At 32.5% G+C, this 15,192-nt stretch overlaps 1 protein-coding gene across 1 annotated transcript; it reads left to right on the plus strand.

Annotated features, from left to right (window-relative positions):
* The first annotated feature begins 371 nt into the window (after window positions 1–371).
* LOC145318817 (uncharacterized) lies at window positions 372–10,957 on the plus strand. The gene is made up of 6 exons (XM_080160409.1): window positions 372–1,322; window positions 2,155–2,246; window positions 2,589–2,657; window positions 3,690–3,744; window positions 4,251–4,431; window positions 10,597–10,957. Exons 1-6 carry the CDS (start codon window positions 1,273–1,275, stop codon window positions 10,789–10,791), a joined length of 642 nt encoding a protein of 213 aa, XP_080016535.1. The 5' UTR covers window positions 372–1,272; the 3' UTR covers window positions 10,792–10,957.
* The last annotated feature ends 4,235 nt before the right edge of the window (window positions 10,958–15,192 follow it).

Genomic DNA, 15,192 nt, shown 5'->3' on the forward strand with positions numbered 1-15,192 from the left:
ACATTGGGTTGTTAATTTCACCAGTCCTCGAAAGTTTTTGTTTTCTTACTCGTAAGTTTAACGATTGGTTGGTTCATCATGTAAAGTGTCCAAACATTTCAATCTATCATTGTAATCTACAGAACGGGTAATTTTGTGCATTAACGTTAGGGATGTACATCAATTTATTAGCCATTGTCTTCCCTATAGATCCCTGGATGATGTTTTGCTACCTTCATTAGGGCATTAAGGATCATCAATATGGCCGTTCATCGTTTCTTTGAAAGGTTGAGTAGTCAAACAAATTTTTATACTTTAATTATAAGTATCCTATTATACATTACTTGTAATTTACACAAATACCATCGTTTGATGGACCTTTACGCGGATAAGAAAATGTTTTAAATCTTTTGTTCTCTCTTTTTCCTTAAGTGTCTAAATAAACGATAACTCATAGTAAAATTTATGTGATTATAGGGGGAGGAATGTCGTGGCACTTTTGTTACCCAACTGAAACGAACTTACTAAAGAAGTTGCATCGAAAAGCTACTTCAATCTTTTTGTTATCTATAAACCTAAATATGTAAGTTTTATTGGAATTCTACTTTAACGGGATTGGCTCTTTCCCCTTTTAATGGCCTAACCATTTGTCGAACCTTACCTAACATTTTACGAATTAGGCATATTCATTTAAAACTTATCCACCTTTTAAGAGTTTGTATCATGCGGATTTAAATTTATATAATCGCATGCTTTAAAAAATTCTTAATTAAGTATTATACAACGACAAACTTTACATAGTAGATAAGTTTGTAATCGGTAGATAGATTTTTATTCTCACTGTGTATTTGTTTTTCTCGCGTCCCGTTAACGTTTTTTAACGCTGTTCACGTAAAGGCATTCGTGGTTGTAATACTTATCTGAAATTAAATCATAATTAATAGAATCCATGGTAATGTCCTACTTTAAACTTTTTATTAAACTTATGTTACAAGGAAGGGGACACGAAGCTGTCTATTACACTAGTCCCCAAAGTTTTATAATACTGTTTTCTTAGTTGGCTCACCAACTTTGGGGACTTTTATTGAATTTTGATAGGGTGGTTCATAAAATTGAGTGTCCAATCCAAACATTAGAATTTTGTGCAAATAATGGGGGATGTACTCAATTTAATTTATCACACATTGCCATATCCCTGTCAAGTTACTCATCCTTAGAGAAAAGATAATTCTTTGAAATATTTCCTTTAACAACAAAAAAATAAATTCTTGATGCTAATTTTAGATTTTAAAAATGGAAAAGTTGTACTCAAACGTGGAAGTTAGATCTACATGTGGGGACTAGTAAGTATACAATGATACATTGACATTAGTTTTATTTTATTCAAATCCGCAAGCAAAAAAATATATCACAATAAATACATATACGGAAAAGAACCTCTCTTTGCAATTTCTTAAAGGGAAAATTAAAAAATTAGTTAAAACAGCCTCGGTAATTCTAAACATATTCCGAATGTATAACTATTTAGATTGAATTATTTTATCTCTTATTAGATCATGTTTGACTTAATCAAAACATTTGACATGGAAGGTTTCATGAAAGTTTCATCACACCTGAACAAACCATTTTTATAAGACAAAAGTCAGTTTTCATCACTAAATATTCATATATATCTGATTATATTCTAGGAGCATTTAATGGGGAGGGGGAAGTCGACCCCTGCCCCATTTGCATTTTAAGATTTTTAAAAAAATGAGGGGATAGCAATTTTCTGTTGGGAGGATGGAATGGAGATATCCTCCCCCAAAATAGTTAAAAACCTTCCCTGGTCCTTCAAGCTTCACTTTAAAGGAGAACCATATCTGTTCAGCAGTTAGTTAGATACTTCGTTACAGACAAAAAAAAGCTTACTACTTTATATAATACGATACAAAAAATTGGGTATAGTCCCTTTCGCTCTTAAGGGGCGTTTCGTCGTATTTTCATAGTATTTTTCGAAAGGTTATGTTAGGTTAGGTTAAGAAAGGTAAGTTGATATCTCCGCAGAGTTAGTGTTTCCCGCAAGGGCTAGAAATAGGAGAATAGCTGCTGTGAAATTACGACGAAACGCCCCTTAACAGGCGTTGTCACGAAAGGGACTATTCCTAAAAAAAATTGTCATCCCTTTTATTTTAGTGTGGTTATCCGACCAGATAAAGAAAGCAAGAAACTGCTAACTGTTCTTTTTAGTCCAAACTCGCATATATTTCTTTTTGACAAAAAGAAAGGTAAGTACGATTTCTATTATCTAGTAAGGCTTCGAAACCGATTAATAACTGCTTGATTAGAACCGGTTTTCAGGCATTAAATTATAAACACCTTAATATTTAAGAACAAAAATCGTAAAACTAAAACCGAGAACTCATTTGGTTCAGTAGTTATCGAAAAAAATACTACAGTTTAAAACACCATTTTTTTTGGTCTTTAATTTTTAGGGGAGGTAGATAAAATTGCCTCTAACTACCCCAAAACATTTATAAATCTTCCCTGAAAAGTACAACCAATTCCGATATCTTAATAATTCTTTATATCCTAATCTTTAGATAAATAAACTTTCTCTTTATTTTTAGAAGGAATAGAGCCAAAAGAATGGTTCAAGCTATTTCGAGTTGGAGAATTTATTTCAGCTTTAGTCAAAGAGGAAATTATAATCTTATTTATACATTAATTTAAGTTCGTATGTCCAGATAACGTATAGATGTTTCGTCCGAATAAAGGTTTGTTTTATATCCAAAATAAATATTTAGGGACAGGGGTGTATATTCTGCACAAGATTTATTTTTTTTCCCCTGCTATAAATATTTTATTTTTCTTCCCCCCCTAGTTTTTTCTCACCAAGTAGGGGGAAAATTGAAAAATATTTAAAGAACTCTATATTTTATTTATTTTATACCTCCTACCACACATTTTTAAAAGTTTTTTTCACCAAGGAGGGGGGGAAATGGAAAAAATGTTTTCAGTTTTCTTAATTTTTTCATTTTTTTCCCCTCCAACCACTTATTTTTTATTTCCCCCCCCCCCCCCCCCCCCTGAGCAGGGGATCCCATGTAGAATATACACTAAGAGATATAAGTTTTCCGGAATTTTAATGTAGGGAGGAGATTTGAAATCTGCATCAAATTTTAAGGATTTTTTATAAAATTCGTTTTTTGTATAATTCTTTATCTAAAAGCGGAAATACATATTAAGTTAATTAATTTTGACCAATAGGATAGGTGGATTTTAAACTACCTGCGCTCTAATTGGTTGAATGATGTACGACATCCAATCAGAGCGCTGATTTTTTAAATCCACCAATCACGGATGCCAAAATTAATTAACTTAATTTGTATTTCCGCTTTTAGATAAGGAATTATACAAAAAACGAATTTTATAAAAAAAATCCTTAAAATTTTATGCAGATTTCAAATCTCCTCCCAAAAATCCGGAAAACTTATATCTCTTAATATACACCCCTGTTTAGGGATCTAAAGGAAAAATTTATGTACATCCCCAATGATGTTATACAAAATAGTCAGGATGTTCCAAGTTTTAACAAACCAATAGGGATTTAGTAAAAGTACCCAAAGTTTTTAAGCAAACAAATGAGAGAGCTTGTTTTACTAGTGTAATTTACAGCCCAGTGTCCTCTCTCCCTGATATTACATAACATGAAGACTATAATTTGGCACAGAGTAATGTGAACGGGGTACACATGTGCTTTGGAATTGCTTTCTACATCTCATGGTAGGTCACTTTCATTTATTATACAAGGACAATTTTGTCCATAAATAGCACAGTTTCAAGTGAAAAAATATAATATGAAAATAAAATTTGTTAAAACTATCCCATGACCTATATGTGAAGATTTCTAGAATAAAGAACTCGATCGGTTCAGTGGTCAGATATCGTTCAAACAGTAAAAATCCTAATCACTATTGATTACCTACTCTTTTTAATTGTTTGAAAATCCAAACTGAAATAATACTTTCCAGTATGGCTTCGAAACCGTTTAATATCCGCTGGATGAAAACCGGTTCTCAACCATACTGAAAATCATTTATACTATCATATTACAGATAATTTTCACGAATATTTAAACAAAAAAATCATAGAATGAATACTAGTTTTGTTAGCAAGGGCCTTCGGCTCCTCGGGTCTAACAAAACTGGTTTTATCTTATAATTTTTTTTTTTAATATCCGCAGAAAGCTGTCAATGATGCTTTGCGATAAACAACTATTTTTCATTTAGCCATAGATTGGGGCGTAACCAGCAACCAGAGAAGGGAAGCTTGAGACCAGGGGGAAGGGTACATGCCTACAGGGACGGCGGGGGTAAAGCGCAAGCCCATAGGGACGGTGGGGGTAGGCCACACGCCTATGGGGATGAAGGGGGAAGAGGCAGAGGGGATGCAAGGACCTATCAACGAGACAGGGATTAGAGTTGAAGAAATTTAATTTAAGATAATGATTATCTTATTAACTTTTGGAAATATACTTGTAATAAAGCAAGATAATAGAGGGAGCACGAGCTATATCAATGTTGACTTTAATTGGAGATTTGACCTTTGAATATCAGGCAATAGCGTCGGAATAGTAAACACAGCCATGTTGCTATAAAAGTGCAGAAAACAAAAAGGTCCCAAACACTTTGGCCAGGTAGTTGTCTGGGTTATACATCTATTCTTATACATTTATTATACTTCTATTATAAATATATTCTAAAAGTATTTTTTATATTTTTTGTAGAGGAATGCAATAAGGGGGGGGGGGGGCACATCTGACACTTTTGCGTAAACAGGGATTATAGGCTTTGTCTTAGGAGTTATAGGATAGGTTATTTGGGGAAAAAGTTTAGTTTTTGGGTGTATTTTCCTTATATTTAAAAAAAATTTTGATATGTCTCCAGGTTCAGGTGCTGCACGCTGGAAGGTCACTTCTGGACAGGTATAAATGAAAAAAAAATTTGTTTGAAGAGTTAGAGATCAACTTATTAAACCAAATATGCATCTTTTGGGATGTTATGAGCATATATGAAGAAAAAATAAAAATCAGCCTCCAGGTTCAGGTCCTGCAGGCCTCCAGGTGAATTCTGGACAGATAAAAACTGAAAATTTTAAATTTTATAGTTAGAACAAAACTTATTTTACAAAAGTTGCTACTTTATGGATGGTATGAACTAATTTGAAGAAAAATTTGAAATCGGGCTCCAGGTATAGGTACTGCAGGCCTCCAGGTAAATTCTGGACAGGTAAAAACTGAAATTTTTTACTTTTGAAGTTAGAACAAAACTTATTTAACAAAAGTTGCTACTTTATGGATGGTATGAACTAATTTGAAGAAAACTTTGCAATCGGGCTCCAGGTTCAGGTACTGCAGGCCTCCAGGTGAATTCTGGACAGGTAAAAACTGAAAATTTTAAATTTTATAGTTGGAACAAAACTTATTTTACAAAAGTTACTACTTTATGGATGGTATGAACTAATTTGAAGAAAAATTTCAAAACGGGCTCCAGGTACAGGTACTGCAGGCCTCCAGGTAAATTCTGGACAGGTAAAAACTGAAATTTTTTACTTTTGAAGTTAGAACAAAACTTATTTAACAAAAAATGCTACTTTATGGATGGTATGAACTAATTTGAAGAAAAATTTGCAATCGGGCTCCAGGTTCAGGTACTGCAGGCCTCTAGGTAAATTCTGGACAGGTAAAAATTGAAAAATTTTAATTTTATAGTTAGAACAAAACTTATTTTACAAAAGTTGCTACTTTATGTATGGTATGAAGTAATTTGAAGAAAAATTTGAAATCGGGCTCCAGGTTCAGGTACTGCAGGCCTCCAGGTAAATCCTGGACAGGTAAAAACTAAAAATTTTCACTTTTAAAGTTAGAGCATAACTTATTTAACAAAAGTTGCTACTTTATGGATAGTATTAACCAATTTGAAGAAAAATTTGAAATCGGGCTCCAGGTACAGGTACTGCAGGCCTCCAGGTAAATTCTGGACAGGTAAAAACTGAATTTTTTTACTATTGAAGTTAGAACAAAACTTATTGAACAAAAGTTGCTTCTTTATGGATGGTATTAACCAATTTGAAGAAAAATTTGAAATCGGGCTCCAGGTATAGATACTGCAGGCCTCCAGGTAAATTCTGGACAGGTAAAAATTGAAATTTTTTACTTTATAAGTTAGAACAAAACTTATTTAACAAATTTGAAGAAAATCAACGGTAGATGGGGCCATTTCTTTCAGATCTTATTCAACAAAGGTAACCAATAACTATTTACATAAAGTAAAAAATTTCTAAGAAGATAAAACAAATATAAATTATCCATACCCAGGTAAGAAAACAAGTTGTGGAAGGATGTTACTGAAAAAGATTAAATAAAAAAAATTGGAAATTAAGAGAACAGAAGACTAACGTAAGGATTGAAGAAATAAAAAGTAGAATGTTTACAGATAAGTCAACTATTTATTGTGATAGCAATTAAGTAATGGACAGTCAGACACAGAAGGTGAGCTACACAATTGATAAATATTATTTTGTATATCAGCCAAATTTCAGATACACTTAGAAATCATTATATTTCCTGACAATTTGTATTTGATGGAAAATATTAAACCATTCTAAATTATCTTAAAGAAGAGAGTTAAAAAAGTGTATTCCAAACTAAAATCTTTATTTCAAATATGTTAATACCATCCATAAAGAAGCAACTTTTGTTCAATAAGTTTTGTTCTAACTTCAATAGTAAAAATTTCAGTTTTTACCTGTCCAGAATTTACCTGGAGGCCTGCAGTACCTGAACCTGGAGCCCGATTGCAAATTTTTCTTCAAATTGGTTAATACCATCCATAAAGAAGCAACTTTTGTTCAATAAGTTTTGTTCTAACTTCAATAGTAAAAAATTTCAGTTTTTACCTGTCCAGAATTTACCTGGAGGCCTGCAATACCTGTACCTGGAGCCCGATTTCAAATTTTTCTTCAAATTGGTTAATACTATCCATAAAGTAGCAACTTTTGTTAAATAAGTTATGCTCTAACTTTAAAAGTGAAAATTTTTAGTTTTCACCTGTCCAGGATTTACCTGGAGGCCTGCAGTACCTGAACCTGGAGCCCGATTTCAAATTTTTCTTCAAATTAGTTCATACCATACATAAAGTAGCAACTTTTGTGAAATAAGTTTTGTTCTAACTATAAAATTAAAATTTTTCAATTTTTACCTGTCCAGAATTTACCTGGAGGCCTGCAGTACCTGAACCTGGAGCCCGATTGCAAATTTTTCTTCAAATTAGTTCATACCATCCATAAAGTAGCATTTTTTGTTAAATAAGTTTTGTTCTAACTTATAAAGTAAAAAATTTCAGTTTTTACCTGTCCAGAATTTACCTGGAGGCCTGCAGTACCTGTACCTGGAGCCCGTTTTGAAATTTTTCTTCAAATTAGTTCATACCATCCATAAAGTAGTAACTTTTGTAAAATAAGTTTTGTTCCAACTATAAAATTTAAAATTTTCAGTTTTTACCTGTCCAGAATTCACCTGGAGGCCTGCAGTACCTGAACCTGGAGCCCGATTGCAAAGTTTTCTTCAAATTAGTTCATACCATCCATAAAGTAGCAACTTTTGTTAAATAAGTTTTGTTCTAACTTCAATAGTAAAAAATTTCAGTTTTTACCTGTCCAGAATTTACCTGGAGGCCTGCAGTACCTGTACCTGGAGCCCGATTTCAAATTTTTCTTCAAATTAGTTCATACCATCCATAAAGTAGCAACTTTTGTAAAATAAGTTTTGTTCTAACTATAAAATTTAAAATTTTCAGTTTTTACCTGTCCAGAATTCACCTGGAGGCCTGCAGGACCTGAACCTGGAGGCTGATTTTTATTTTTTCTTCATATATGCTCATAACATCCCAAAAGATGCATATTCAGGGCGACCACTGCATACTATATATACTATTTATACTATATAGGATGAATTTGGATACTATATCATACTATATGACCAAAATTTACTATATATACTATATATTATTACCTTTACTTTACCAAAATTTACTATATATACTATATAATATCACATTTATATTACAAAAAACGAATATTGTCAGTTTTGTGACTATGCCTCTTAAGGAGCGTTTTGACTTATTTTCACAGTAGGTCTTCTCCTATTTCTAGCCCCTGCGGGGGGCTCAAAAGATACTGTAATACGACAAAAATGCATAAAGCTCTACAGTAAAAAATAGATGAAGAAAATCCTTTAAAATATATTTTTGTTTGTGATTATGATTTAAATATCAGTTACCTATTTTTCATAGAATAGAATTTCATAGAACTTGAGGGTGAGGGGGAAGTTTTACCACTTTTGCTTACTCCGTGATTATTAGGCTAGGTATTAATGTGAGACTATAGGTTATTTGGGATAAAAGTTTACTTTTGGGTAGTAGTTCACTTATATTAAATAATTTTTTTGGATAACTTTCCAGGTTCAGGTGCTGCAGGCTGAAAGGTGGTTTCTGGACAGGTAAAAAAATTTAGAGATCAACTTATTAAACAAAATATGCATCTTTCAGGGTGTTATTAACATATCTGAAGAAAAAAATTAAAATTTTCCTTCAAGTTCTGGTTAGAGGTCTATTTATATAACAGAATATGCATTTTATGGATAATATTAACATACCGGGATCCAAGTTCAGGTTCATTCAGGACAGGTAAAAGACTCAAATTTCTTATTTGAAGAGTTCAAGTTCAGGCCTCCAGGTTTTCTCTGGACAGAGTCTACATGGAAGTCTGCAGCACCTAGACCTGGAGGTCAATTGTATTTTTTCTTAAGATATGTAAATAACATCTAAAAAGATGCTTATGGTGTTTTATAAACTAACCTCTAACTATATAAATAAGAAATTTTGATTTTTACCTGTCCAGAGTTCACCTTGAGGCCTGCAGCATCAAAACCTGGAGGTCGATTGTTATTTTTCTTTAAATATATAAATAGCATCTATAAAGATACTTATGTTGTTTAATAAACCTCTAACTCTTTAAATTTAAAATTTTTATTTTGTTCGTGTCCAGAGTCCAACTGGAGGCCTGCAGCCCCTAAACCTGAGGGCCAATTTTATTTTTTACTTCAAATATGTAAAGAACATCCAAATATAAGCTCATTTTGTTTAACAAATATACCATTAACTGTTCAATTAAGGGAAGTTTGATTTTTACCTGTCCAGAGTCTGCAGGACCAGAACTTAGAGGTCGATTTAATTTTTTTTCTTCAGTTATGGTAATAACATCCAGAAAGATGCATATTCTTTTTTATAAGTTGACCTCTAACTCTTCAAATAAGAAAGGGGGGAGGCGGATGTGCCATTTTTTGAAACCAAAAGTAAAACGTGCATGATCTCAGCCCATAAAAGATTTACAGCTGTAATATTTAGCACAGCAGTTGCTTTTGTGGAGAACAATTTGGAACTGTGAAGAAACGGCAGTGGAACCGCCGCTCCCGCCGAAAACCGCCGTTTTCAATCAGCTGATATACACTTTTTTTCATAAAAATTTCGCTTATATTTTCACTTGACACTTGACATGTTTTTGAAATATTACAAGTGTAACGTGAAAATAGAAGGAAAATTTTTATGGCAAAAAAAGTTTATCTCAGATGATTGAGAACTGTCTAATTTGGCGAAAAAGGGCAAAAAAAATCGGCGGGAAACGGCGGTATTCGGCTGGAGCGGCGGTTCCGCCGCCGTTTCTTCATAGTCCTATATTGTTCACCACAAGAGAAACTGCTGTGCCGAGTTTTAGAGCTGTAACTCTTTTATGGGCTAAGATCATGCACGTTTTACTTTTGGTTTCAAAAAGTGTCACATCCGGCTCCCCCCTTTGAATTTTTTACTTGTCCAGAGTGGACATGGAAGCCTACAGGACTTGTCCAGAAACCACCTGAACCTGAGACGTATCCAAAAATACTAACCAAAAGTAAACTTTTATCCTAAATAACCTATAGTCTCATATTAATACCTAGACTAATAATCACAGAGTAAGCCCCTTATTTGTGAAATTGCTTTGATAACAGCTATGCTTTGAGTTATTATTGATGATGTATATACTATGTATTACTAAATAATTCTAAGTCCGATACTATATCATACTATATGAGTTTTAAAAAATATACTATATATACTATATGGATTTTAAAAATATACTATAAAAATACTATATTTTTTTGTTCTTGGAGTGGTCGCCCTGCATATTTGGTTTAATAAGTTGATCTCTAACTCTTCAAACAAATTTTTTTTTTCATTTATACCTGTCCAGAAGTGACCTTCCAGCCTGCAGCACCTGAACCTGGAGACCTATCAAATTTTTTTTTAAATATAAGGAAAATACACCCAAAAACTAAACTTTTTCCCCAAATAACCTATCCTATAACTCCTAAGACAAAGCCTATAATCCCTGTTTACGCAAAAGTGTCAGATGTGCCCCCCCCCCCTTGTTCTAGCCTTTTACAAAATTTTCTTTTCATATTTGTTTTTATCTTACTTGCATTCTTTAAATTTTAAAACTCTAAATTACTATTTTGCTTCAACTTTTATCGTTAAACCAAAAAGGCGGGAGACAAGAGACGATGGGCGGTTCCGTGACAGGAATGGCGGCGGCGAAAACGGACCAGATCGCCGCAATCATCGTCAAGACGGCCGACAGGATCGGAGCGGAAATGATAGGAACCGCAGGTCTAGCTCAGACCACCGTCGTCGGTCAAACTACGAGCGCAATTCTCAGGAAATCATACACATGATATAAACTTTTCCAGTATGGCTTCAAAACCAATTGATATCCGCTGGATTATGACCGGTTCTGTTATCCATAGTGAAAAATCAGAAATCGTTTCGTGGCTTTCGGCTCCTCAATGCTAAAAAAAACTTGAATTAATCTTAAGATTTTCATTTTACTATCCGCTGTTGTAAGCTGTCTTTAATACGATGCGATAAATAACCAGGGGTGTAATTCTGCACAAGATTCATTTTTTCCCCTGCTGCAAATATTTTTTCCTTCTAGTTTTTCGAGCAAGGAAGGGGATAAAATAGAAAAATATTTTTAAAACTCTTTATTTTATTCATATTACACCCCCTTCCACATATTCTATTAGTTTTTTTTTCACCAAAAAGGGGAGAAAAATGGGGGAAAATATGCTTTCAGTTTATTTATTTTTTTACATGTTTTCCCCCAACCACATATTTTTTATTTTTTTAACCCCCCCCCCCCCCCCCCCCTCAGCAGGGTCAAATTTGCAGAATATACACTAGTGTGGCCCAAATGAAGGTCTAAATCGCTTTTCAATGTGCGTTATGTAAAAATAGGTTATGTATTGTTTGTAGATTTTAGCCCTATAATTGATTTTAAGAAAAAATCTATCGCTATCTCGTCAAATGCATATTTATTTTCACCTTTAATTCCCCAAATTATGAAAGACTTACACCAGATATAAAGCAAAATATCAAATTTTCTGTGTCTTTGTTTACAAACATTGAAATTAAATATTAAAATCACCAGGAATAAACATATGAAGAAAGAAAGTATAAAAATTTATTTATGTACAATTACAATAATTTGGGAAAGTTTACTCATACTGCAAAATTATTGAAGAAAAATAATTAAAGATAAGCCTTACTCTTTATTCCTGGTTTAATAAAAAACAATCAAATTATTTTTTGCAATATTAATTTTTTTATTAGTATGCTTTTTTTAAAAGTTGAATATGAGAATAAGTATATTACATATTTTTTTACCTTCATTTAATTTTTTATTTAAGTAAATTGTCTCTTTATTGGCGACAATGTCTGTTGAGCCATGAAATTTATTAAAAACACTTTTTCCTATTTTATGTCTTTAAAATGTTTATTTTTTAGAGTTTTTCATCATTTCTCTTCTCATAAGACTAATAGCTACTGTTTTAGTTCAATTTCTTACACAAATTATCAATTTAAATAAAACAATGTTTTTAGACGTTTTTCGGAATTATTCGGCAGGAATGGTGGTTCTGCCTACTTTTTATGATTGCTTTATATTTGAACTCTTGTTACATTATTTTAGGTTGGCAGTTCTTTAATTATTTCTTGTTAAAATCATGAAAATATAAAGTTTTTGATAAAAAGCTTAAGAGTGAAATTTCGAGATCAATTTTCATCGTAGAGAGGTCTAGTTTTCACTAAAAGGTCTACATTTGAGCCGGTAACAACTTCAAGGTATCCGCAAATTGATATGGTAAAGATTTAAAAATTCATGTTTTTTTTGGGGCCAGTCTAATATACACCCTTGTAAATAACTTAGAGGGTTGGAGGATTTGTACTGTATTTCTCAAGTTATTAAATAATTACATTTGAAACTTTTTAGTGGTATTTTTGGAGTAAAAAGAAAACCTCTTAAAACGGCTGTTATTAACATCGTACGGAACTTTATTCTCTCTGATTTTTCTACAAAAACATTTTATAAAAAGATGTATAAATTTTTAGAGAGGGGATAATGAAACCCAAAGTCACTATGGAGACCCTAAATATTCTGAACATAGGTGTAGGCCGACCAATTACCAGGAAAAGATATAATAATTCAGAAAAAATGACAACTATTTCCACAAGTGGCACCGAAATTATTGTAAAAACAGTCGGCAAATGTAAACAGTAAATTCGACTTGAAAACTTTGGGAACTTTTATGAAATCCTGATTGGCTGGTTCAATCTAGCAGCTTTTACACTTGTAACCAATAATTTTATCTGAAGAAAGAATATTTTTATCTTTATTATTGTGGATATGTATCGTACATTATCTTATTCCCTGGGATTCCTGAAAATGTATTATTCTGAATCATTACACAGAGAGAGGTGACAATAGGTTGTTTATCACACGAGTTCTTAAAGGTTTATAATAACATTTTCTTATTCGTTAGCTTGACAACTTTTTGGACTTTGGTGGATTTTGATTGGTTGATTTATTAAGTTGGGTGCTCAGACATTTAACCTTTAATTTAATCTACAGAAGGGGTAATTTTGTAAATCATCATTGGGGATGTACAATGTACATAAATTTATCGGCCTTTGTTTCATCCTTTTAGATATCTGATTCTGAATTATTATAAATATCTTTATTTTATGATATTCAGAAAACTCAAGAAGGTGGACACAAAGAAACTGAAGGTCACTCTGTTAAGCAAGGGACCAAGGAGCAGACACACACCATGAAACAAGTGCCCGCCGCTGGTCAGCCAGAAAACCTTACTCATGTCAGTAGGGGGTTGAACCTGGAACCTATTCCGCAGGAACAGATTAATTTCTTTTAAAAAAAAGGATGAAGCTTTAAAGTTATGGATGGACATCAAAAAAAAAAAAACTAAAGGGCTAAAAATAATAAACATTAAACTTCATAAAATTAATCACGAAACCTATAAAAATTTTATAATAATGAAAAAATGTAGGAATCAATCTTGTATCCCAACCAATAATCTTAATTAAACTTGGTGAAAATATGTAGAATGTCAACTTATTTAATCCATGAAAATTCCAGTCATTCATTTTGAAAAGGAGCCGAGAAAACAACATTTCGAATTATAGAGTAGCTTCACCACTAAAAACAATAAAAAAGTTTAAATTAAAGCAAGGAAGATCAAAATAATTGTCAAATTAATAAAATAAAATTCATCCCATTAATATAGAAAGCTTTAAAATTCAAAATTAAAAAAAGGAATTTGTAATAAGATTTATTTGTTGTTTATTTTTTTAGCTCTGTACCTATGCTTTAGAATATAGGAAAACCTTCCTCGGTTCTTAAATATATGTATTGATGTAACTGATTTAGCGAGATCTTACACACACATCCTGCAACGCCATGGTCATAGAGTCTTCTAGGAGCACGTAAAATATGTTGTTGTTTTTTCAAATCTAGATAAAGATCATCTGTATACCAACAAATATTTTTCAGTCGCTAGATGGGGTTAGTTTTTTTGTGATTTCTCGTCTTAAGGGTGGGGAAAAACCCAGGTTTTTTTTAAAAAGCCCAACACCACCCGGTTTTTTTTAATAAACCTCTGGATTTTATTGTTTTTTGTTGGTTTTTTTTTATCTAGGAGTCAAATACATACATTTGATATATTGATGAAATATTAATGTTTATGTTGTTGTAGGTAATAGGTAAGCAAGATTTCACAATAAACAAGATAGATAATGAAGAAAGCTGGCATTCCGATCAATTATAATCCCTTATTAACAAGGGTGTGCAGTGCACAAAATATTCTATTAAGGGGGAGGGAAGGTTAAAGGCTTCAAAATATGGAACCTCCTTCTCTATTTTTAAGCAGTCAACGTCCCCTCCTCCCAGAAATTATTAAGGTCTTCCCCTTTTAACATCCCCTTAATATAACCCTCTGCACGCCACTACATCTATGTAATTGTTATGTTGTAGCTTAAAAAATCAATTATGCTTATGTAATTTTCACAATTAATATATCATTAACTTAGTAGCAAAGCGTTTTCTGAAATGTGGTTTTGAGAAAAAGTTATTTCATAAACATTTGAACAATAAGTAGAGCATTATTTTTATAATTACTTCAGATTTTTTTGCGTTTTTTTAAGGTAAAATGTGCTTTTAAATGTTATTAGATAGTCTTTGAGTAAATACAGGTTTAATTCGTAAATTTATACGTGAAATTTCTTTTTTTTTTAAACCAAAAAAACCTCAGGTTTTTTTCAGTGGTTTTTTTAAAACCCTGGGTGGTTTTTTTTGGTTGTTTTTTTTTGTATGCCCACCCTGTTCCTCTTTTGAAGGGTGGTCGTACTCTTTCATAAATAGCTATAAACCTTCCCAGAACCATTAAGAAGCTACATTGTAAAGCAGAACCATATCGGTTCGGTGGTTAGCGAGATCCTTTGGTACAGATAAATAGACAGACGGAGATCATGTTACTTTTATATAAGGTTCAATACTTATCATTCTGTAACTACAGTATGACAGTCAAAAGTCAGAATCGTCCAGAACCCAGAACGGCCATGATCAGCTTGTCAACCGAGGGAGATATTCAATGCAATGGATCTATTATTACTTGGATCTTACATCAGATTTTCACCCCTGCTACGAACGAAATGACTAATATTGAGTTCCATTTTGGCAACCTAGATTGACGACAATTTTTCGCCTGTAATATCCATGTATTATATT

Source organism: Acartia tonsa, chromosome 5 (assembly GCF_053477335.1).
Source record: "Acartia tonsa isolate MP-2025a chromosome 5, ASM5347733v1, whole genome shotgun sequence".
In the NCBI taxonomy this organism is placed as follows: Eukaryota; Metazoa; Arthropoda; class Copepoda; order Calanoida; family Acartiidae; genus Acartia; species Acartia tonsa.